This window comes from Suncus etruscus, chromosome 4, assembly GCF_024139225.1.
Source record: "Suncus etruscus isolate mSunEtr1 chromosome 4, mSunEtr1.pri.cur, whole genome shotgun sequence".
NCBI lineage: Eukaryota > Metazoa > Chordata > Mammalia > Eulipotyphla > Soricidae > Suncus > Suncus etruscus.
The window spans coordinates 122,426,127-122,451,823 of NC_064851.1; the positions used below are offsets into that span (position 1 = coordinate 122,426,127).

Here is a 25,697-nt window from a genome sequence, read left to right on the forward strand (position 1 = left end):
TTAAATAATCCTCAAATGTGCCCAGCAGACATTCTTCTTCAGAAATTTCGACAAAGTACCTATTAAATGTTCTATCAGCTCTACATGTTAAAACAGCCACACAGGTAAGAACCAAGTTCAAGTTTCCAACAAATCATACCAAATATTATTCTGGGGAAAGCTGGCAGTGTCTGGGGTCTCAGTGCTCTGGATCCCTTGACCTTGAACCTCATATTCGGTTTGGCTGGGAGCCTGAGTCAGAGGAAGTGAGAGCCAAAAGGCGCTTACTCAGCAGTGCATTATGGCGCTTCAGGTACAGTATGATGTCTCCTTGCTTCTCAACAATCTCCTCAAGACTTGAAACAGACCTGCACAGAAACAAGAGATGAGCATGTCAGCTGTGTTCCCAGCATCTCTCTCTCTCTCTCTCAATCTCTCTCTCTCTCTCAATCTCTCTCTCTCTCTCTCTCTCTCTCTCTCAGATGCTATAAACGAAGGCAACATTCCTAAATGAGGAAGCGCTCACTCTCTTTTTCAGTTAATCATTTGGGGGGGGGTCCTCCTTGGTGGTACTTGGGGCACTTCCATGTTCCCAGGTATGTACTCTGTTACTGGAGCCAAAGTCCAAGACCCTTAATGAGATTCTTCTATGAAGTTTTGATGAGGAACAGATTTGGGACTGGAGCAATAGCACAGCAGGAGGGCATTTGCCTTGCATGCGGCTGACCCAGGATGGACCTGGGTTTGATCTCAGGCATCCCATATGGTCCCTGAGCCTTCCGGGAGCAATTTCTGAGCACAGAGCCAGGAGTGCCCCCCCCCCAAAAAAAAAACAATGGGGTAAAAAAAGAGGAACCACTTTATTTAAGAAGCATCTGAAATCGGGAGGCCATGAAATGGCTCCAGGGGCTGAAGCACATGTCTGGCAAGCACAGAAACTGGAGCTGGATCCCTTGAACCACAAGGCCTCCTTGGCATCACTGGACAGAGCCCTGGTGGCTCTGCCACTACTGCAGAAGCCTGGGTAAACCCCAGCACCCCACAGCACCACAGGTCTGGGGCAACCATCACATTCTCTGGCTACACTGAGCTTCCAGTCCAGTTGGTCAAGAATCACTGGGAGGGCCCCACTTTGCCCCCAAAGGAAAACAAATCTAACTTCTTTCTATACATTCTCTTCAGCCTACTTTGGGTTCATTGCACAAAAGAAATAATTATCAAATCAACATATGATTAAGGTTCTTTTTTTGGGGGGAGAGGGCACATACTGTTGTGCTCAGGACTTACTTCTGGAGGAATTCAGTGGACCCTATTTGGTGCTGGGATTGAGCCCAGATGAACTGCATGCAAGGCAAGTGGAACTACATCCCTACTATCTCTTCAGCCCTTAAAATACGAATGAACAGTCTTTCCTACAGAACATGTCAGGGAAAGGTAAAAGAAATATTCTAGGTAAAGAATACTATGAATTCAGGACCTGGAGAGATAGCACAGCGGTGTTTGCCTTGCAAGCAGCCAATCCAGGACCAAAGGTGGTTGGTTCGAATCCCAGTGTCCCATATGGTCCCCCATGCCTGCCAGGAGCTATTTCTGAGCAGACAGCCAGGAGTAACCCCTGAGCACCGCTGGGTGTGGCCCAAAAACCAAAAAAAAAAAAAAAAAAAAAAAAAGAATACTATGAATTCAATAGTGTTTACAACTATTTTTTGTTTTTTTTTTTGGGGGGGGGGCCACACCCACTGATGCTTAGGGGTTACTTTTGGCTCTGTGCTCAGAAATCACTCCTGTTAACAAGGGACCATATGGGATGCTGGGGATTGAACCAAGGTTCATCTTGGGTCTGCAGTAGGGTCAGCAAACAACCTACCACTGTGCCACCATTCCGTCCCCCCTTGTTTATTGTTTGTTTGTTTAGAACTCGAGTTGGCTGCGTGCAAGGCAAATGTCCTACTTGTTGTGCTGTGGTCCCAGCCTCAGCCTTTTTTTTTTTTTTTTTTTTTTTTTGGTTTTTGGGCCATACCCGGTAATGCTCAGGGGTTACTCCTGGCTATGTGCTCAGAAGTTGCTCCTGGCTTGGGGGACCATATGGGACACCGGGGGATCGAACCGCGGTCCATCCAAGGCTAGCGCAGGCAAGGCAGGCAACTTACCTTTAGCGCCACCGCCCGGCCCCAAGCCTCAGCCTTTCTAACTCTTAACCGTCCTCTGCAATACTGACTTGCCCACCCAGAGCTAAGCTTACCTGAATCCAGTCTCTGAAGTGGAATTGCTGGGGTAAGCACAGAGTTTCTCTTCTTCGAGTATATCAGGCTGTGGTCTGGCTTTATTAAATTTTTGAATTTTCACTAAAAAAATTAAGATGTTTTTGAGTTATTTAATTGTAATATTTTTCTATTTCCATTTCTTCAACAACATTGATTGACTATTGTTTTGGGGTTTTTTGGCTTTGGGACCATTGTTTAGGAATCTTCCTCAGCAGGCTCAAAGGACCCCAGGTGGAGCAAGAATCTACTATGGATGGGTCCGGAGCAATAGCATAGCAGTACAGCATTTGCCTTGCATGAGGCTGACCCAGGACGAACCTGGGTTCAATCCCCGGTGTCCCGTATAGTCCCGGGAGCCAGGAGCGACTTCTGAGTGCATAGCAAGGAGTAACCCCTGAGTGTCACTGGGTGACAAAAAATAATCTACCCTGGGTTTGGCCCTGTAAAAGGCAAGCGCCTTGCCTGTTGCACTATCTCTCCAGCCCCTCTACTTGGTTTTATTTGGGGGGATTCAGCATAGGCCTCTTGCAGGCAAGGCTGCTCTATTGCAGAGCTGCATCTCCACCAGCTTCTGACACAGACGGGAGAGTAGGCTGCTCTCTTGGATTCGCTCCTGCACCTCTGCTCTTCGTCCTTACTTAGCCCACGGTAGGGCTGAAGAAGCTGACGAGAAGTCCTGCCGGTGATGCAGTAACTTGTGTTAATTAAGCCACAGCCAAGTTTGGGTTAATTAACCGGTGCCAGCCTTAAAGAGTTTACAGAGAAACAAGGAAGGGACCTGTAGATGCTTCTGAGAAAGGAGCAGAACGGAGCCGCAGGTATCCATGGGGAAAGGGACAAGAAGCCACTGACTTTTAGGTAGAGGCCAAGAAAAGAAGAAAAGAGATGTGTCATTGGTCTTTGGGGGCCTTCTGAGGTCTGCTCCGTGATTTGGGAGACTCTCAGAGATGCTCGGCTGAGCTCGATTTGCTGGAAGGTTCCATGCTGGGCTCAGCAATGCTGTTCCTCCACCCCCCCAGACAACACCTACCCCTTGTTTGGGGATGGGAAGGGGGAATTACTGAACTTGGGGCTCCTGCATATAAAACATGTGCTTTTGCTCTCTAAGCTCTCTATTTTGCAAACATTCTTTTTTTCTTTTTTGGTTTTTGGACCACACTCAGCAGTGCTCAGGGGTTACTTCTGGCAGGCTCGGTGGACCATATGGGATGCCAGGAATCAAATCCAGGTCAGCCACATCCAAGGTAAATGCCCTAGCACCGTACTATTGCTCTGGCCCTGTCTTGCAAACTTTGCGGGAGGGAGGGGACCACACCCGGTGACACTCAGGGGCTACTCCTGGCTATGCGCTCAGAAATCGCTCCTGGCTTGAGGGACCATATGGGACACTGGGGGATCGAACTGTGGTCCATCCTAGGTTAGCGCATGCAAGACAAACACCCTACCGCCTGCACCACCACTCTGGCCCTGTCTTGCAAACTATTAAAGGAACAGAAAGCCAAAACCAAAGGGTTAGTACAGAGGCTAAGGTGCGTGCCTTGCATGTGGCCTATGGGGGAAGCAATGGTCTGTGGGTTGATCCCGGGATGGAATAGCTGCTTTTGAATTGAGAAACTGTGAGTATGGCCAGCAGTGAGAGAGTGAGGGGCTGGATGGGCTTCTCCAAGACCTCGGGCAGGGCATTCGAGCCAGAAATAAGAGCCTCCTGGTGTAGCTCTCACCTGTGTAAAGGAGCAGACATGTCGAGGAGCAGATGAGTTCCAGGGCCAGGATGGCCAGAATGAAGTACAGGTACAAGCCGCTGGGCTGGGGAAAGGAGTGCTGCATGCACAGTACGAAGAGAAGGGCCACGCAACCTGATGAGGAGATAGAGGAGGTGGCCGAGGCAGGTGAGAATCTACCAAGAATGCTTGTATAGTGTACAAACTGAAAATCAAATTGCTGACTAAAGCACACACATGGCCCTAACATCCATCCCTGACACCTCTTCCTCTGTATTAGTAATGCCCCATAACGCAAATTTTTCTTTTTTGGTCAAACCTGCCCATGCTCAAAGGACCATTGGGATGGTGGGGATCAAACCCAGGTCAGCTGCATACAAGGCAAAACATGGTACCCGCTATACTATTGCTCAAATACCCCCTCCCACCTACCTCCCAAATATTTAAGAATCTGGACTTTCATATCTGGCTTCTGGTTTCCACTTTGATTCTGGAGGCCAGCTCTTTCCAGGTATGGGGTTTTGGGGAAGCCATCTCTAATGTGGTTTCAAAAATGCTGTACTGTGGACTAAAACTTTTTACAAAGGAATAATTCTTTAATTTTTTTTCTTTTTGGTTTTTGGGCCACACCTGACAGTGTCAGGGGTCACTCCTGGCTCTGCACTCAGGGGTCATTCCTGGCAGTGCTCCAAAGGCCATAAGGGATGCTGGAGATCAAACGCAGGTCAGCCACATGCAAAGCAAATGCCACCCCTGCTGTGCTATCACTTGAGCCCAATTTTTTTTTTTTTATTTTGAGGACCATAGCTGGTTGTGCTCAGGACTTATTCCTGGCTCTGCATTCAGGAATCACTCAGGAGACCACCTGGAATACCAAAAATCAAACCCAGGTTGGCTGATTACAAGGCAAATGCCCTATTGGCTGCTGCTGTACTATCCTTGCAAAAACTCAATGCTCAATAAGTACTCTTGGTCCAAGGATTTGGGGCTGTTCTGGGAGGTACACAAGGGAACAGGTAGTGTTGGGGATTTTCACAGATTACCTCTGACAGGCCAAACAGGCACTCAGTCCTTTGAGTTATAACTCTGGCCCCTTCCGAAGAGATATTTACATTCTAAAGGGAACCTTCATTTGTAAAAGTGCATGCCAGAAAAATAATAATAACTAAATCTCTGGAAATTCTTATATGATAATAAGAAAACAAAAAAAAAACCCTCATATTATTAAGTGCTCAGACTGGTAACCTTCAGTTGGTGTTCCAAACTTTCAAAATCTTTCACTCTGGCTGGAAATAGCATTTAACGGAGTGGCCTGGCCATTTGGAAAGTTACTTGGCTTTCCGGAGTCTCCTCAAGTAGCACGAGGACAGACATTATCTTTAGTTTTGCTTCCCACCTGCCAATCTGTTTTGGCATCATGGGATCCCAATCCAAACACACCAGGGAAAGAAATATTATCTTTTCCTCCCAGACAATCACACAAAGGGAAATAAAGGTGTCTATATTAAAAGCTTTCAGGGGCTGGGAAAATAGTTCAAAGGGCTGGCTATGTGCCCAGGTTTTTGTTCATTAATTTTCTTTGGACTTTGGGCTCAAAGTATACTCCTGGCTCTGTTCTCAGGGGTCACTCCTGGCAGGTTCGAGGATGAGCCTGCTCAGGATTTGATAGGGAGGAGGGGACGATGAGGCAGGGTCACATCAGAGGGGAACGTGATATAACAGAGGTGGAATGACGTTGGTTAGAAGGATGTGCCCAAAGCCTGGTGGACCAGAAAATGATCATCTCCTCATCCTGCTCTCCTCTGCTCCTACCTATCACCCTGCACATGCTGCATTAAGGGAAAATGGAGGACTGCCATCTCCAGGCCTGCTCAGGAGACTAGAGGTGTAATGGCTCAACACAAGAAAACTATCTCATCCCCAAATCACAGTTTTGCTGTGTGTCTTCCTTAAAACAAACTCAATAAATAACTCTAACAAAAGGGGCTGGAGAGATAGCACAGTAATTGGGCGTTTGCTTGCATGCAACTGACCTGGGAGGGACTCAATTCATTTCCAGGCATCCCATTTAGTCCCTAAGCCTGCCAGGGGCGATTTCTGAATATAGAGCCAAGAGTAACTCCTGAGCACCATTGGGTGTTGTCCAGAAACCAATCAATCAATCAATCAATCAAGTTTTTAAAAAATAACCCAAACTTGGGGCCAGAGAGATTGCATGGAGGTAATGTGTTTGCCTTACATGCAGAAAGTCAGTGGTTCGAATCCCAGCATCCCATATGGTCCCCCGAGCCTGCCAGGAGTGATTTCTAAGCATAGAGCCAGGAGTAACCCCTGAGCGCTGCTAGGTGTGACCCAAAAATCAAAATCAAAATAAAATAAAATAACCCTAACAAACATCCTGTAATTCTGACCAGTGACTGGCAACCTGCTACGCGCCCCTGGAAGTGTCTATTAAAACTGTAACACCAAAGGACTGGTGCAACAGCACAGCAGGTAGGGCATTTGCCTTGCACGTGGTTGACCCAGATTCAATCCCAGGTATTTCATATGGTCCCCTGAACCCATCAGAAGTGATTCCTGAGTGCAGAGCCTGGTGTAAACCCTGAGCATTGCTGGGAACAGCCCCAAAACAAAAAAAAAAAAAAAAAAAAAAAAAACTGTAACACTGAGTAAATCATCAATCAAGACCAAATATAGTTTTTCCAATTAGTAACTAACCTTGAAATTCTAGCTGCATTCCCTACTACCTTGTGACACTGTAACCTGGTGTAGTTAACTGTTTGTTTACCTATAGGCGATGTGCTCTACTCTTTCAAAGTCTGGAAGAACTGCGATTGGGGCTACAGGATTTGGTCCTGGGAATCTGTGCAGTAGCCAGCTAAAAAAACCCTTGAAATTCTTAAACTGTCTAGGACTCTGAATCTCTTTGTTTGACCCATAACAAAAGATCACCTTTTCTTTTCACCTGCATGTCCTTTTTTATTTGTTTTTGGTGCACACCCTTAATGTTCCTGGCTCTGTGCTCAGGAATTTCTCCTGGTGGGCTCAGGGGCCCTACGGGATACCAGGGATCGAACCCGGTTGGCTACGTACAAGGCAAATGCTCTTCCAGATGTGCTATGGCTGTGCCTCCCATTTCCTCTTCTACCCACTTAAATATAATCTCTTCTGAACTTGCTTAAGCGTTGTCCCCCATTGCCAATTCTTTTTTTTTTCTTCTTTATTTGAACATCTTGATTACATCAATGATTGTGATTAGGTTTCAGTCATGTAAAGAACACCCCCTTCACCAGTGCAGCATTCCCACCACCAATGTCCCAAATCTCCCTCCATCCCACCCCATCCCCACCTGTACTCCAGACAGGCTTTCCAGTTCCCTCATTCATTCACATGGTTATGGTAGTTCTGTATAGTTATTTCTAAAGCTGTACTCACCACTCTTTGTGGTGAGCTTCATGGAGTGAGCTGGAAGTTCCAGCCCTCCGCTCATTGTCTCTGAGGATTGTTACAAAAATGACTTTTATTTTTCTTAAAACCCATAGATGAGTGAGACTATTCTGCGTCTCTCTCCCTCTGACTTATTTCACTCAGCATGATAGATTCCATGTACATCCATGTATAGGAAAGTTTAATGACTTCATCTCTCCTGATGGCTGCATAATATTCCATTGTGTATATGTACCAGTTTCTTTAGCCATTCATCTGTTGAAGGGCATCTTGGTTGTTTCCAGAGCCTGGCTATTGTGAATAGTGCTGCAATAAATATAGGTGTGAGGAAGGGGTTTTTGTATTGTATTCTTGTGTTGTTAGGGTATATCCCTAGGAGTGGAATAGCTGGGTCGAATGGGAGCTCAATTTCCAGATTTTGGAGGAATCTCCATATTGCTTTCCATAGAGGCTGTACTAGACGGCATTTCCACCAGCAGTGGATAAGAGTTCCTTTCTCTCCACATCCCTGCCAGTACTGATTGTTCTCATTCTTTGTGATGTGCGCCAATCTCTGCGGTGTGAGGTGGTATCTCATCGTTGTTTTGATTTGCATCTCCCTGATGATTAGTGACGAGGAACATTTTTACATGTGCCTTTTGACCATTTGTATTTCTTTTTTATCAAAGTGTCTGTTCATTTCTTCTCCCCATTTTTTGATGGGATTAGATGTTTTTTTCTTGTAAAGTTCTGTCAGTGCCCTGTATATTTTGAATATTAGCCCCTTATCTGAAGGGTGTTGGGTGAATAGTTTCTCCCACTCGGTGGGTGACTCTTGTACTATTTCTTTTGAGGTGCAGAAGCTTCTCAGTTCAATGTATTCCCATCTGTTGATCTCTGCTTCCACTTATTTGGAAAGTGCAGTTTCCGCCTTGAAGATGCCTTTACTCTCAATGTCATGGAGTGTTTTACCGATCTGTGTTCTATATACCTTATGGTATCTGGTCTGATATCAAGGTCATTAATCCATTTGGATTTTACCTTCGTACACGATGTTAACTGGGGTCTATATTAGCTTTTTTGCAAGTGGCTAACCAGTTTTGCCAGCAACACTTGTTGAAGAGATTTTCCCTGCTCCACTTAGGATTTCTTGCTCCTTTGTCAAAAATTAGGTAATTGTATGTCTGGGGAACGTTCTCTGAGAACTCAAGCCTATTCCACTGATCTGAGGGTCTGTCTTTATTCCAATACCATGCTGTTTTGATAACTATTGCTTTATAGTACAGTTTAAAGTTGGGGAAAGTAATGCCTCCCATTTTCCTTTTCCCTAGGAGTGCTTTAGCTATTTGAGGGTGTTTATTGTTCCAGATGAACTTCATAAGTGTTTGATCCACTTCTTTGAAGAATGTCATGGGTATTTTTAAGGGGATCACATTAAAGCTGTATAATGCTTTGGGGAGTATTGCCATTTTAATGATGTTAATACTGCCAATCCACGAGCAGGGTATGTGTTTCCATTTCCATGTGTCCTCTCTTATTTCTTAGAGCAGGGCTTTATAGTTTTCTTTGTATAGGTCCTTCATGTCTTTGGTCAAGTTGACTCCAAGATATTTGAGTTTGTGTGGCACTATTGTAAATGGGATTGCCTTCCTGACTTCCATCTCTTATCATTATTGGTGTATAAAAAGGCCATTGATTTCTGTAGGTTGATTTTGTAGCCTGCCACCTTGCTATATGAATCTATTGTTTATAGAAGCTTTTTGGTAGAGTCTTTAGGGTTTTCTATGTAGAGTATCATGTCGTCTGCAAACAATGAGAGCTTGACTTCTTCCTTTCCTATCTGGATTCCCTTGATATCTTTATCTTGCCTGATCGCTATAGCAAGAACTTCCAGTACTATGTTGAAGAAGAGTGGTGAGAGCGGACAGCCTTGTCTTGTACCAAAATTTAGAGGAAAGGCTTTTAGTTTTTCTCCATTGAGGATATTTACCATTGGCTTGTGGTAGATGGCTTCAACTAGATTGAGAAAGGTTCCTTCCATTCCCGTCTTGCTGAGAGTTTTGATCAAGAATGGGTGTTGGACCTTATCAAATGCTTTCTCTGCATCTATTGATATGATCATGTGATTTTTATTTTTCTTCTTGTTGATGTGCACGATGTTGATAGATTAACGGATGTTAAACCATCCTTGCATCCCAGGGATAAAACCTACTTGGTCGTAGTGTATGATCTTCTTGATGATGCATTGGATCCTATTTGCCAGGATTATGTTGAAGATCTTTGCATCAGCATTCATCAGGGAAATTGGTCTGTAATTTTCTTTTTTGGCAGCGTCTCTGTCTGGTTTTGGTATCAAGGTGATGTTGGCTTCATAAAAGCTGTTTGGGAGTGTTCCCGTTTTTTCAATTTCATAGAAGAGCTTGGCTAGGATTGGTAGTAGCTTCTCTTGAAAGATTTGAAAAAATTCATTAGGAAAACCATCTGGGCCTGGGCTTTTCATTTTGGGCAGATGCTTGATTACAGTTTCAATTTCCTCAGTAGTGATGGGGTGTTTAGATATGCTACATCCTCCTTACTTAACTGTGGAAGGTTATGTGTCCAAGAATTTTTCCATTTCTTCTAAGTTCTCATGTTTAGTAGCATAAAGTTTCTCAAAGTAGTTCTGATTACCCTTTGGATCTCTGCAATTTCTGTCGTAATCTCCTCCTTTTCATTTCTAATATGGGTTATCAGATTTCTCACTCTCTTTCTTTGTGAGTTTTGCCAATGGTCTATCAATCTTGTTTATTTTTTCAAAGAACCAGCTTCTGCTTTCGTTGATCTTTCGGATTGTTTTTTGGTTTTCCACTTCATTGAGTTCTGCTTTCAGCTTTGTTATTTCCTTCTGTCTCCCTATTTTGGCTACTTTTGTTGGTCATTTTCTAATTTTTTGAGCTGCGTCATTAAGTTAATCAGGTATGCTCCTTCTTCCTTCCTGATGTGTGCTTGTAGAGCTATAAATTTTCCTCTCAGGACCGCTTTTGCTGTGTCCCATAGATTCTGGCAGTTTGTGTCTTCATTATCATTTGTTTCCAGGAAAGTTTTGATTTCCTTTTTGATTTCATCTTGGACCCACTTGTTGTTCAGTAGCAGGGTGTTTAATTTCCAATTGTTAAAGTTTTTCTTCTGTGTGGCTTTGTAGTTCACATCTAATTTCAGAGCCTTGTGGTCAGCAAAGGTAGCCTGCAAGATTTTATGGATTTTATGTTTTATGTGTCAGCATGTAGCCTATTCTGGAGAATGACCCATGTACATTGGAAAAGAATATGTATCCAGGATTTTTGGGATGGAGTGTCTTGTATATATCTACTAGCCCTCTTTCTTCCATAACTCTTTTCAGGGCTAGTATGTTTTTGTTGGGTTTCAGTCTGGTTGACCTATCAAATGTTGATTGGGCCATGTTGAGGTCTCCCACAATGATTGTGTTATTATTGATTTCTTCTTTCAGATTTGTCAGTAATTGTATTAGATAATTTGCTGGTCTCTCATTAGGTGCATATATATTTAATAGTCTGATTTCTTCCTGTTGCACATATCCCTTGATTAGTACATAGTGTCCATCTTTGTCCCTTACCACTTTTCTGAGTATAAAGTTGGTGTCATCAGATATTAATATGGCCTCCCGAGCTTTTTTGAGGGTGTTGTTTGCTTGGATGATTTTCCTCCAGCCTTTGATTTTGAGTCTATGTTTGTTCTGACTATTCAAATGTGTATCTTGTAGGCAGCAGAAGGTTGGATTCATCTTTTTGACCCATTTTGCCCTCTGTGTCTTTTAATTGGTGAATTTAGTCCACTGACATTGAGGAAGATGATTGTCATAGGATTTAATGTCATCTTTGTAGATAAGTTTGCTGTGTTTGTTGGTCTCTCTTGTCTTAGAGTAGACCTGTCAATTTTTTCTTTAAGGCTGGTTTATCATCTGTGAAGTTTCTGAGCTGTTGTTTACCCATGAAGCTGTGTATTCTTCCTTCAAACCTGAACATGAGTCGGCTGGGTGCAGTATTCTCGGTGAGGCATTCATTTCATTCAGTCTTGTCACAATATCCCACCACTGTCTTCTGGCCTTGAGAGTTTCTTGTGACATCTCTGCTATAAGTCTTAGGGATCCTCCTTTGAATGTAATTTCCCTTTTTGATCTTGCTGCTTTCAGTATTCTATCTCTATCTATGGAATTTGTCATTGTAACGAGGATATGTCTTGGGGTATTTTTCTTTGGGTCTCTTTTAGCTGGTACTCTTCGGGCATGCAGAATTTGATTGCATGTAGTCTTTAACTCTGGGAGTATCTCTTTGATGATGTCTTTGACAGTTGATTCTTCCTGGAGATCTCCTTCCTGCGTTTCTGGGACTCCAATGATTCTTATATTGTTTCTGTTGAGTTTATCAAAGACTTCTAATTTCATCTGTTCGCATGCCTTGAGTACTTTTTCCATTGCCTGTTCGTTTGTCTTAAGGTTCTTTTCCAATTTCTTCTATTGTGTTGAGTTTTTCTGCATCACATCTTCCAGTACTCCGATTCTCTTCTCAACTGCTGATACCCTGTTGGCGAGGCTATCCATTGAGGTTTTCAGTTGAGCAATCGTGTTTTTCAGATCTGTTATTTCAGTTTGGAGTTTTCTAATTTCTGTCTTTGTGTTCTCTTCAGATCGATCTATGCTTTTTTTGAGTTCTACGAACATATTCCATATTTCTATTCTAAACTCCTTATCTGAAAGGTTAATCAGGTGGTTGGAATTTATTAGGTCATCTGAGCTTTCGTCTTCATTCTCTGTGGATGGTGTTTGCCTGGGAGGTTTCCCCATTATCACGCTTGTAGTGTGGTTTTTCCTGCGTGTTGTGGTGGGGTTCATTGGTTAGAAAGAGTGCGCAGCCGGGAAGCGAACTCTTCTATTGCCTCTAGTAGACAGTCCTCAGAGTGAACAAAGGCACTGCAGGGCGGAGCCTCCACAGGCCAGAGACCTCAGCTTATTGGACAGCGACCCCCACAGCCAGAATGTACTTACTCAGCAGCTTCAAAATGCAGTTTTTTGGGGTGTGCTCCCTAGGCCTTTGAGGAAACCTTTGGGGATTCAGAAGCACAGGCAGACAGGCATAGAAGAAAGCCCCCATTGCCAATTCTGACTGCTAGAACTGAGACCAAGTACAGAGCAAGGAGCCGTAACACTCTTATCCTGTCCCTGTTCAGCCCTCTGACCACACATCTGACTGCAATATCCCAATCTAACCTCATGACTGCCAGGTGAGGTCCTCAAAAATAAAACCCAAAACACACGGGCTGAGAAATAGTCAGGTGGTCTGAATTTCAGTGGCCACAATACCCATCACTTCAAAAATGATGAACAGCAGCCAGAACAATAGCACAGTGGTAGGGAGTTTGCCTTGCATATGGCTGACCCGGGATGGTCCCAGGTTCAATTCCCAGCATCCCATTTGGTCCCCAGAGTCTGCCGGGAGTGATTTCTGAGTGCAGAGCCAGGGATAATTCCTGTGTGCAACCAGATGTGGCCCAACAAACAAAAAATAGAGGGACACCTTTGATTGCTACGTGAAATGTGCAGCCAGAAACATTGTACAATGGATAGGGTACTTGCCTTGTATGCAGTCAACTGGGTTTTGATCCCCAGAACGTCTGATGGTCCCCCTCGCCTCACTAGGAGTAATCTCTGAGCACAGAGACCTGAGCATCAATAGATGTAGCGCCCCCCCAATAACAACAGCAAAAAGAAACAATGTCACTCCCTCCATACACACACACCCCCAAGCCGGAGCAGGCTGAAGCGGCTTACCAATGGAGTGGATCACCAGGGCAAGTCCCTTCAGATGCCTTGTCCCACGGTAGATGGCGTTGTAACCAAGGTTTCGGACTTTGCTGTGGTGATACTGGATATAGCGTTCCAGGAGAAAATGCAGGATCCACAGGAGCACTTTCCCAAGGATTATGACCGTCTGGACCTTCAGTGGGTTGGTATAGTTTCCTGGGCACTTGTCCTCGGTCGGATTAGGGTAAGAACACAGCACTCCTGTCAGAAAGGCCAGGACCACAAACACTACCTGCAGGGAACAATGGCAGCAGGAGTCACACCTGATTTGGTTTCATGAATCAGACGCACCGACAAGCACATAGGCTTAAGCCTCTGCAGTCAGACTGGTCTTATTTCAAGGTCTTATTTCTGCGAGTCAGTCATGGGACGATAAAAACCCTGCTCTGTTCGACCAGAATCAACTTTGCTGAGAAAGCCTGAGAAACAGAACAGACCTTAAGACTCTTGCTTGGAAGACAATCTCCCTCCCACACAAAGGCTATACACTTAGAAGGTGGTAGATCCGGCCCCTCTGGCTCTGATGAACTTAATTGGCTCATAAGAACCACATTCATCTCCCGGTCACTTACATGCAGAAATAGGAGGAGACTTGCAATGACGACTGTAGGAAGGGGCTGGAATCTGGGTCTAAACTGAGCGTGTAAGGGGTGTGGGAAGTGCTGGATGTCCAGGAGGGGGTCATCGTCAATACTCTGGGTGAGGTCCAAGGAACCCTGGGAAAGAAACCAGAAGTAAATGTTCTACTTCCTGGGATATTTCTCAGACAAAGTTATGGTGCTAGCAACAGTAATACAAGATACAGGTAAGAAAACACAAAGCCACTCTCCCCGCCCCCCAAATCTCCAGATCACTATTCTACTGGTATAGAAACAACTTTGGATCTGTCTGTTTGCTTTTATTTGGGGGTCATGCTAGATTGTGCTCAGGGCTTACTACAGGTGGGGCTCATTGGACCATATGTGGTGCCAGAAATCAAACCTAAGTCGGCTGTGTGCAATGAAAACTCCATCCATACCTGTTGGATATCTCTGTACAGACCTCTGAAAACAGAAAACAGTAATAGGACTGGTGGACGGATAGGATGCCAGCACCCATCGCCCCTTACCTCCTTCACTCCCCATGTGACTTTCAAACAAACAAACCAGGTGGAGGAAACCTTATCCTCAAATAATGAAAACATAAAATTCTACCATATTCCTTCATGCTCCCACAACGAAGCCATTGATTTTTTTTTTTAACCAATGCTTCTATTCTGGGTGAAATCATTACATCTGGTTGCACGACTTAAACTATTCTTGGTGCTGTGAAAAATCCCAACCGAGAAGGTGGTAGAAGCTTGATAAAAGATGAAGCTGACAGGCAGATAAGGGGCTGCTGGCACCAAGTGTCATGGGAAGATTAAATAAGAGGCCACACATAAAACTGCTTAGGACAGGGCTAAGGAAATAGTCCGTGGGTTAGTGTGTTGTGTGCCTTGAATATGCTGGATCCAGGTTTGATCCCTTGCACCACATGATCACCTAAGCATCACTTGGTGCAGCCCAGAGACCCCCAGCCCTATTGGGGATCAAACCTAAATAACTTGCATGCAGAGCATGAGCTCTAGGCTCATACCTGGCTCTATCTTATATCTTCTTTTTTTTGTTTGTTTGTTTGTTTGTTTGTTTTTGTTTTTCTTGGGCCACACCCATTTGATGCTCAGGGGTTACTCCAGGCTAAGCGCTCAGAAATCGCCCCTGGCTTGGGGGGATCATATGGGACGCCGGGGGATCGAACCACAGTCCTTCCTTGGCTAGCGCTTGCAAGGCAGACACTTTACCTCTAGCGCCACCTCACCGGCCCCTATCTTATATCTTCTACAGTATCTTTTTAACTTTGGAACTCTTTCAAAACAATTAAAATAATATCTTTGTTTGTTTTAGTGCCAAACCTAACACAGAAGTAAGTACTCAGGACTTACTCCTAGCTCTTTGCTCAGGAATCACTCCTGGCTGGGTTCAGAGGACTATCTGGGGTATTGCTTTGACTCTGCACAATAACATTTTAACGTCATATTTGCTTTTTTTTTGTATATGTAATTTCTACTTTTTGATTTTGGGTTTTTTTTTGGGGGGGGGGCCACACCCGGCCACACTCAGGGTTACTGCTGGCTCTGCACTCAGAAATTGCTCTTGGCAGGCTCAGAGGACCATATGGGATGCTGGGAATTGAGCCCCGGTCTATTCCAGATCAGCCGCATATAAGGCAAACACCCTAGAGCTATGCTATTTCTCTGGCCCCTGTATATGTAATTTCTTTTTCTTTCTTTCTTTCTTTCTTTCTTTCTTTCTTTCTTTCTTTCTTTCTTTCTTTCTTTCTTTCTTTCTTTCTTTCTTTCTTTCTTTCTTTCTTCTTTCTTTCTCTTTCTTTCTTTTCTTCTTTCTTTCTTTCTTTCTCTTCTTTTCTTTTCTTTCTTCTTTCTCTTCTCTCTCTTTCTTCCTTTTCCTTCCTTCCTTCCTTTCCTTCTTCCTTTCCTTCTTCCCTTCCTTCCTTCTTCCTTTTCTTTCTTCCTTTCCTCTTTCTTTTCTTTCTTTCTTTTCTTTCTTTCTTTCTTTCTTTCTCTTCTTCTCTTTTTTTCTTTCTTTTCTCTTCTTTTCTTTTTCTTTCTTTCTTTCTTCTTTCTTTCTTTCTTTCTTTCTTTCTTTCTTTCTTTCTCTCTCTCTCTCTTCTTTCTTTCCTTTCTTTCTTTCTTTCTTCTTTCTTTCTCTCTCTCTCTTTTTCTTTCTTTCTTCCTTCCTTCTTTCTCTCTCTTTCTTTCCTTCCTTCCTTCCTTCTTTCTTTCTTTCTTTCTTTCCTTCCTTCCTTCCTTCCTTCCTTCCTTCCTTCCTTCCTTCCTTCCTTCCTTCCTTCCTTCCTTCCTTCTTTCTTTCTTTCTTTCTTTCTTTCTTTCTTTCTTGATATAAGGATGCAAAGAATGACCACTTTAGGGAATACTGAGATATTCAAGAAGATGGGAGAGGTGCAGTCCAGTACCCAGAGCAACTATGGTTCCAGAGCACTGCCAAGAGGAACAGCAAAGCACCAACTTAGGAGTATGTCCAAAAACAATGAAGATTATTTCCATTTTGGGTGCCGTCCATTCTTGTATAAGTACACCTGAATTCCATTCTTGGATCTTTCTGATCTTTTTTTTTTTTTTTTCTCCTGTGGTTTTTGGGTCACACCCAGCAGTGCTCAGGGGTTTTTCCTGACTCCGTGCTCAGAAATTGCTCCCGGCAGGCATGGGGGGACCATATGAGACGCCGGGATTCGAACCGATGACCTTCTGCATGAAAGGTAAACGCCTTACTTCCATGCTATCTCTCTGGCCCTTCTGATCTTGCTTTTAAGGACGACAGGGTGGAACCGCAAAAATGCTGAATGTAAGGAAAATCAGTCCCTACTTCAGAGTCGTCTCCAGGGTTCTGGAACATCTGGTGAGCCAGACACAATTCTGGGCTTCTTGGCCTTGCTAAGCACCAACCAATGTCCCTTCCCATCCTCTCTGGAGGTTCTTGCCCCGGTCCTGGAGACTCCATACCGGCAAGACTTCCCAGGTAGCAGAGGGGCCCTGAACAATTCTGGAGGTCTCTTTCCTCTCCACTGACTCTGTTCTGGGCACTGCAGTGGCCTCCATTTCCTCCTCAGACACAGCTCCATCTTCTCAACTTGAGGAGTATCCAAGCCCCACCTAGGCCTGCTCCCTCTTCCACAACTTGCCAGTCCTGCGGAGAAGTGAGCCTGGGTTTTCACAGTGCCTACTCTGTCTCTCAGACCCCACAATGTTCCGCCACAATAGCTCTGTGTCTTTTTAGAGACTCTGCACTGTCTTCTAGTGGTCCTAGCAAAGAGTAACATCTGGCCACTGTGAATCCCCTGCTGTGGGTAAGCAAAGTCTCGAGCTTGCTCTTGCATCTTTGTGTAACTCATGACAGTAAGCACAAATTCTACCCGTGGGAACAGGTCTGCTTCTCAAGGGCAGGATGTCTGAGTCTGGCACTGAGGATCAGTGGATGGTGCAGTGGTTGTTACTGGTTTCCTGTACATACTCCAAGTATACAAGAGTGCCCGATTCTTTTGAATTCCTAGAATCTGGGAGTAAACAGCTATTGCCAAAACTGTGAAACAAGTGTCTCCTTTATCTCCCACAATCTCCCCGTGACACATTTTCTCTGCCCTTAAGTCATCCTGGAATCTTCTGAAGCCTTTCTGGAGTTTTCCACAGATACTTCCTCTCTTCTTTTATAGAACATCATTAAAATTCTAAACTAAAACTGAAGTTCTCTATAAAACTTAGGAGGGCCTGGAGTGATAGCACAGTGGGTAGGGCATTTGCCTTGTAAACAGCTGATCCAGATTTGATCCATATGGTCCCCCGAGCCTGCCAGGAGTAATTTCTGAGAGCAGATCTAGGAGTAACCCTGAACGCCATAGGCGTCCAAATAAATTTAAAACAAATAAATTTAACGGGTTCAAGCCAGAGTGACAGTACAGTGGGTAGGGCACTTGAATTACCCATGGTGGACCTGGGTTTAATCCATGGCATCCCATATGGTCTCCTGAACACTGCTATGAGTAATTCCTGAATACAAAGCCAGGTATAAGCCCTGAGAGCATTATTGTGTGTGGCCCCAAAACAACCCACAAAACCCCTTAAACTTAGGGTGGAGACAAGGGTTAAGCGATGTGCCTTGTGGCTGATATAGGCTCATTGCTGGGAATGACCCTGAGCACTGAGCCAGGCATGGCCCCAAAAATAAAGAAACAAATGGCTGGTTGTGCCAAGTATTTTCTTTCTACTCTTTTCATTTGGTTTTTAGGACACACCTGACTGTACAGGAATCACTCCTAGAAGGACTTTGGGTACCCTATGGGGTGCTAGGGGATATAACCCAGTTTTGTAGCATGCAAGGAAGTACCTTACCCACTGTCCAGCTGTTTTTGATTTAGATTTTTCTCTTTTTTGGGGTAGTGTGGGGAGGAGGATACCTTGCAGTGCTTAAGTGCTCTTCCTGGCTCTGTGTTTGGTCATTCTCGGTTGTGTTCAGGGGTCCCCATATATGTCAGGAATTGAACCCAGGCAACCTACATGCACTCAGCCCACTGAGCTCTCCAGCTCCTCTTTCTACTTTAGAACAGCAGCTAATATTCATTTGGGATATTTCCTTTTCTCTTTTTCGTCACTGTTCAAGAATATAACTGGCTCAGCTCATGGCTCATTGCGCAGGAGTTACTGCCAGCTGTGTGTATATGTGTGTGTGTGTGTGTGTGTGTGTGTGTGGTGGGGTGATGTGAAGTGAAGGGGAAGAGGTATGAAATGAAGCAGCTCTAACTACATGCAAAGCATGTACTCTAGTCCACTGAGGTGTCTTTCTGGTCCCTTGAGACACATACATACTTGCTTGTCCTACACCTCATGTTCAGGGTCTATTTTATTTTATTTATTTATTTATTTATTTATTTTTTGGTTTTTGGGTCACACCTGGTGATGCTCAGGGGTTACTGCTGGCTATGCGCTCAGAAGTCGCTCCTGGCTTGGGGGACCATATGGAATGCTGGGGGATCGAACCAGGGTCCATCCAAGGCTAGCACGGGCAAGGCAGGCACCTTACCTCTAGCGCCACCACCTGGCCCCTCAGGGTCTATTTTATTTGTGTCTCTATTCTCAGAAGTGAATACTGGAGCTGAGTTGACATACCCTTTATGGGTATCATATATCGGTATCCATATATATGTATATATATGTATATATATATACATATATATACATATATGGGTATATATGGGTATCCATAGCATTGCAAGACAAGTGCCTTAATCTCTGTATCCTATCGCTCCAGCTTGACTTGGGACATTTATTTTGCTGGCCTGTATTTCATTTTAAATTTGGGGCCACACCAGTTGTGTTTTGGGTTTACTACTGGTTTTACACTCAGGAATCACTCCTGGTGAGCTCAGAATAGCTTATGGGCTATTGGGGATCAACCCAGGTTAGCCCTGTGCAAGGCAAGGGCCCTATCCAATGAGCTATCACTCTGACCCTGATTTCTTTTCTTTTTGTTCTTCCTAATCACTGAAAACCTAGAGACTGTAATATGTTTTTTCTTATATCACATATTAGCTGTTTGATAACAGGTTTGTTGGCAACATTAAAGTCACTCTCCAACAGATTCTGTAGGAAATAAAGTATGATGCATAGTTCCCTATGACTCTAACTCACATCTGAAACATTAAATGTGAAGGGAAGAAGAGTCCTGAATTGGAACAATCCTTTATTCTACTAACAGGATGATTTTATTACTCACCACTACCTATTGAGAGCTTATTTTGGCCTATGCAAAGTATTTCTCCCCCCACCCCCTTTTTGACAGTAACTCCTGCATTAACAGTCAATGGAAACACCCCTAAAACATTTAATGGTCCTTTCATCCTTTCATCTCAAAGAGCTCATGGGGCCAGAGGCTTGGGCCAATATAACACTTTCTCAATGAATTCCCCCCAGGGCGAAATGTTCTGGTTTGGGCCCTTTTAGAAGCTTAGATGTTTGTCCACATATAACCTTTCAAATTGGGGCTGGAGAGATAGCACAGCGGAGGCTGCCTTGCAAGCAGCCGACCCAGGACCTAAGGTAGTTGGTTCAAATCCCGGTGTCCCATATGGTCCCTGTGCCTGCCAGGACCTATTTGTGAACAGATAGACAGGAGTAACCCCTCAGCACCGCTGGGTGTGGCCCAAAAACCAAAAAAACAAGCAAAACAAAACAAAAAAACCTTTCAAATTAAGTCCCTCTCTTCCTTAGTCAGAGTGGCTTTCATTATTTGCAATGACCTCTAACTAAATAGCTTTGCCTCTTTTAAGTAATTTGAGGTATCTGGCTCTAGGGCACTACCCATTAATTATTAGTTTCTAAAAACAGTAGACAACATTCCCACCAAAAACCAAAGTCAAGGCCTTGCTTAGAACAAAGGTGGTGAGACTGTATATTTTGGTATATTAGATCATTAGACTTCAGCTGTTTAGTGAAACAGTTGGAGGACTGGACTCATCCCAAAAGCTAAAAGCTGCAAAGCCAAGAACAAGGGGTTGGAGGGTTTGAGGGGAGCCAGCATCAGCTAAGAGGTATTCTCTACTGAAATATTTTTCCCTCTCTATTGTCAGCTCAGTTCACCTTTAAAATTTCAGAGAAAATAATCACACAGACCCCTATTAAATTCATAAATTGTTAACCAGTACTTTCAAGTCTTAATTTTTCACTTTCCTAATTATATGAACATGAGAAAATTTGGGGCTGGAGAGACAGTGCAGTGAATGGGGCGACTGTCTTGCATGAGACCAACCAGGGTTAGAACCTGGCATCCCATATGGTTCCCTGAGCTCTGCCCAGGAATGATTCCTGAGAAGAGTTCTGAGTAACTCCTGAGCACTGCTGGGTAGGCCCCAAAACAATAAAGAGATAGAGACAGAGACAGAGATAGAGATAGAGAGACAGACAGAGACAGATTATACCTTATCACTAGGAATGTTTGGACTTAATTTAGCCACTATGAGGTTATCATTTGCACTATAGTCATAGGATTACAATGAATCCTATGAATTTATTCATCCAAAACAGAGTGCTGTACTGACTCCACATTTCACAAGGGTAATAATTTTATTATATATCCATAGGACAACCCAGCTACTTTGGGGCCCAAACATATTTTTTCTAAAAAAAAAAAAAAAATAACTGCTTTTAAGGCAGGAGTGATAGATAGTACAGCAGGTAGGACACTGGCCTATAGGGAATGTACCTGCTTTCTATCTCTGGCATCCTTGAGCATTTTTCCAGGGATTTTTCAGTGGTCCCTGAGCTCAGGGCCAGGAATAAGCCCTGAGTACCGACACTAGGTGTGACCCCAAAGCAAAGCCAAAAACCAAAAATTTTTAAAAATATTTTTAAATTAGGGGCCAGAGCTATATAGCACAGCAGTAGGGCGTTTGCCTTACACACTGCCAACCAGGGACGGATTTGGGTTCGATCCTAGGCATCCCATATGGTCCCAGGAGCCTGCCAGGGGCGATTTCTGAGCACAGAGTCAGGAGTAACCCCTGAGTGCGGACCAAAAACTAGATATGATAGATAGATAAGATAGATAGATAGATAGACAGACAGACAGACCCCTGAGTGTTAGCTAGATAGATAGGTAACCCCTGAGTGAGGACCAAAAACCAGATAGATAGATAGATAGATAGATAGATAGATAGATAGATAGATAGATAGATAGATAGATGATAGATAAGTAGGTATGTAGGTAGATAGGTAGGTAGATACATAGGTAGGTAGATAATACATAATATATAATATATTATCTATATATCTATAGATATATCTAAAGATATATATCTATATAGTATCTATATATATCTGCAGATATATTATATATAATATGTTATATATTATCTATCTATCTGTCTTTAAGCTATTTGCTGCGCACGTAGACTGGAACTTCAAACACTGGTTTTTCCAGAAATCTGCTTTCGACCCGTCCCTCTAAAGCAGGTGACTTGCTCCCATGCCTGGATCCCAAACAGCACCACCAACGGCATTGCTTTTCTCCAGCAAGTACCCGAGGCCTTGCGGGACGCTGGAGCCGGGCCAGCAGCCCGGCTAGAGAGCCCCAAGCAGGCGGCTCCGGGGAGGGGTGGCTTGCACCCCAGTTCCAGGGTGGCTTCCAAGGCCAGACGCGGCCCGAGTCCTTGCAGGACGCCCGCCCAGGAACCCAGCAGCCCCGGAGCCGGCCCCTAGGGCGAGTCTCCGCCCCGCGCGCCCCACTTCCGTGCACTCACGTCCTCCATCCTGCCCCCCGACGCCATAGCCCGACGCCCGAGGTCGAAGCCCCGGCGAGCCGGGGACGCTGCACCCGCGAGCCCCCGGGCCGCCGACCCCGGGAAACCGGACCTCGAGAACCGCCGGGCCGGGCCGGGCCTTGCCCCGCCGCGCGCTGGCCACGCCCATCCAGCCTGGTAGCCCCGCCTTCTGACGCGCCTCCACCGCCGCCTATTGGCTGATACGGAAGGGGCGTGTTTTTTCCCGAGGCCGAGGCGCTATCTGGTCTCTCCCAGGCCCTGCTCTCTGGGCTTCAAAGTGAAGTCCCATATTCTGCCCAATCCCAGAATTGTTTTCTGCTGCCTGTTTGTTTCTCCTTAAAGCACTCAGGTTTTTGGGTCTTGCTTATTTTATTTTTCCTTTGGGAATTTTTTTTTCTTTGCTACCTGCGTAGTAGAAGTCTCGGTAGAAGCCTAAGCACTCCCAGGTATATATAAGCACCAGGCTTCAGTAGAGGGATACTGGAGGAAAAAGGGATTTTCATTTCCACGACTTTTTTTTTTTGCAGATTTCACAGATGGGAAAGGAAGCAGGAAGTCTTGGGGGGGTTTGTGTTTTAGTTTTTGTTTGGAGAGTTTGAAGGGTCCTCCCAGCTGGGCTGGATAGGGGTGGAGGTGTGGGCATCTAACTAGGCAGGCTGCATGCAAATCATGCGCTTTTTATTTTATTTTTTTTCTCACATCTTTGCTTAAGGCTTACCCCTGACTCTGTCTGTACCTACAGATCACTTCTGTTCCCCTGAAACCCTTGTCTCCCTGTGGCTTTCTTGAAAAGAAAAATTTAGTGACATTCCTTGAGACTTTCCTTTTCTTGAGAAAAATGAAAGAAATTAAATCTTGTTTGCTATCAGCTCTCAGAAAGACCTGGCATTTAGGGCATGCATATTATCTTATTTCTTAGTGCTTATTTGTATGTCCTGCCTATTTGTAAATAAACAAAACGTTAATTGGTTTATTTGTCCCTTTTGAAATACAACCATTCAAAATTCAGCAAACTGGGTCTGGAGAGATAGTATAGCCAAATGTGGCCCTGAACAAAAACAAGCTAAAAGATTCAGAACAGGAAAAGATAGTATGAAACCTCAGTAAATCTGTAAAATCTAATAAGTCTGAGTAGATGAAACCATACAGCAGGTAGTATACTTGCCTTGTAAGCAGCCAGATCTCTGCTCCAATCTCCACAGAGCAAATGCTCCCTGAGCACTGCCAGGTACGATTCCTAAACACACAATGATCTGTCTAGCATTACTTAGTGTGACCAAAAAAAAAAAAAAAACCCAAAACCAAAAAAAGACTACAATCAAAAAATAACCTCGCAATCCTGAGATTCTGTGGATGATTTCTCAAGAACCTCTCTAGTCACACATTTCCTCTCAAGTTTTATTTTGAAATTTTCAAACCCACAGGAATGTTGAAAGACTCAGTGAACTCTATGTAAGGCTCACATAGACCATTGCTTGTTCTCATTATGCTGTAGTTGCTCTGTGTTCACACACACTCTTAGCAACTTTCAAATGTGCAAGACAACATTGCTAATCGCCATCATGAATGGCACTTTTAAGTTCCCTTATAGCCACCGTTGTTGAGGTGATGGGAGTCACAGATGCCAGGACCTCTTGCTCTCACAGATAGCTGTGGTGCTCGCTTGCGCTGTGGTCTGCACATTGGCTTCTGATACTCACACATTCTACTGTGGTGATCACTGAGGCCGGTGTTCCTTTTCAGTCCTTCACACCTGCTTACTAGAGAATCTCACCTTCCAGTCCTGGTGCTTGCACATATTTTTTTTCTCCCAATTATGATTCTGTCTGGGAGTTTTTCTAAAGTTTCTCTTTGGAGCTTCCACACTCCTGGCTGAGGGTGGAGCTGGGATCACTCATGTCTCCCGTGATCACAGGCAAGCCAAATCACCAGGTTCTACAGTGGAGCTATATGAATCATGCTTAGGGCAGATACAAGCAGATGACTCATGGCATACACTTGCAGGGCCTGTGTTGTAGGCCACTGAGTATTCTCGGGTCCCTTGTATACAAGATTATTTGGAGAGGACAATTAGGATGGTGCTCAGAATCTTACTCCTGGCTCTGTGCTCAGGATCACTCTTGCTGGAGCTACAGGGGAATTACATGCAGTGCTAGCTAGGGATACAAACCCAAGTGGGGTAATGTGCAAGGCAAGTGCCTTACTCTCTATATTATTGCTCTGGCTTTTACACACACCTTTTTTTTAAAATAATAACTTTTACAAAAGATTCCAGACCAGAAAAACACTCTGGTTCATTACTCGGGGCAAACAGTTCCTCTTCTCCTTGCACCAACAGAGTGCTCAAACTTTGCATTAAAAAAAACCCCTAGGGGCGGCCGGGAGAGATAGCATGGAGGGTAAGGCCTTTCATGTAGAAGATCATTGGTTGGAGTCCCGGCAATCACCATATGGTCCCCCAAGCCTGCCAGAGTGATTTCTGAGCGTGGAGCCCAGGAGTAACACCTGAGCGCTGCTGGGTGTGACCCCCCCCCAAAAAAAAAAGACCCCTAGGAAAACTGGGAAAATACAGACACACTTCACCAAAAGAAACTCCTTCAATTTAAGGCTGCATAGTTCAAACAAAGCTTCAACTACCATTTATACAGTAGATAACACCCCTCCATACTTCAAGACACCAAAGCAATCTAGTTTCAAGGCTGACTTAGAACTATCTATGCTAATCAGTGACAATTTATCACACCTCAAACATAAAAACACAAAGATGTTACAGATTTGTTTTCAGCAGGGTAATTAATGTTTGTACAGCATTTTTTTTAAATTAAAACCATTTGAAAGTAAATAAAAAAACATTAAGAAAATGCATTTCCGGGAGGCCGGGCGGGTGGCGCTAAAGGTAAGGTGCCTGCCTTGCCATCGCTGCCTTGGACGGGACCGCGGTTCGATCCCCCGGTGTCCCCATATGGTCCCCCCAAGCCAGGAGCAACTTCTGAGGCACATAGCCAGGGAGGTAACTCCTGAGCGTTACCGGGTGTGGCCCAAAAACCAAAAAAAAAAAAAAAAAGAAAATGCATTCCTAGATACTTCATTGCCTAAAAAAGGACTTTTTTTTTTTTTTTTTTTTTTTTTTACTAAACTACAATATCATGTCTCACAGTTAAGAAAGTTGTTAAGGGCCCAGAGAGATAAGCACACACGGCGTTTGCCTTGCAAGCAGCCAATCCAGGACCAAAGGTGATTGGTTCGAATCCCGGTGTCCCATATAGTTCCCCCGTGCCTGCCAGGAGCTATTTCTGAGCAGACAGCCAGGAGTAACCCCTGAGCACCGCCGGGTGTGTCCCCCCCCCAAAAAAAAAAGTTGTTAATAGTGTGCTGAGATAGTACAATAGTAGGTCACTTGCTTTATATATGGCAAACCTGGGTTCCATCACTGCACCACATATGCACCACATAAGGTGGTAACTCCTGGTGTGTGTTGATTGATTCCTTGGTGTGATCCCAGGAAACCACCACCAAGAGTGATTCCTGAAAGCAGAGCCAGAAATAAACCTGAGCAAAGCCAGATGTGCCCCCCCCCCAACA

The 25,697-nt window shown here is 44.4% G+C and overlaps 1 protein-coding gene across 1 annotated transcript; it reads right to left on the reverse strand.

The window, feature by feature from the left end:
* Nucleotides 1-206: 206 nt before the first annotated feature.
* Nucleotides 207-22,223, reverse strand: TMEM192 (transmembrane protein 192). Its single transcript, XM_049772402.1, has 6 exons — nt 22,095-22,223; nt 13,820-13,963; nt 13,215-13,479; nt 3,965-4,099; nt 2,222-2,324; nt 207-347 (listed from the first exon to the last, which is right to left on the reverse strand). The coding sequence occupies exons 1-6, from the start codon at nt 22,119-22,121 to the stop codon at nt 209-211; spliced, it is 813 nt and encodes a 270-aa protein (XP_049628359.1). The 5' UTR covers nt 22,122-22,223; the 3' UTR covers nt 207-208.
* Between the last annotated feature and the right edge of the window lie 3,474 nt (nt 22,224-25,697).

What these genes read in the sequence shown, in the direction of transcription:
- TMEM192 (XM_049772402.1), bottom strand. Translation starts at nt 22,121, where the DNA reads ATGGCGTCGGGGGGCAGGATGGAGGAC. An exon ending in CGGGGGGCAGGATGGAGGAC is followed by an intron (nt 13,964 to 22,094) that starts GTGAGTGCACGG and finishes TTTCTTTCCCAG; the next exon opens with GGTTCCTTGGACCTCACCCA. An exon ending in ACTTCAGAGACTGGATTCAG is followed by an intron (nt 348 to 2,221) that starts GTAAGCTTAGCT and finishes GTTTCTGTGCAG; the next exon opens with GTCTGTTTCAAGTCTTGAGG.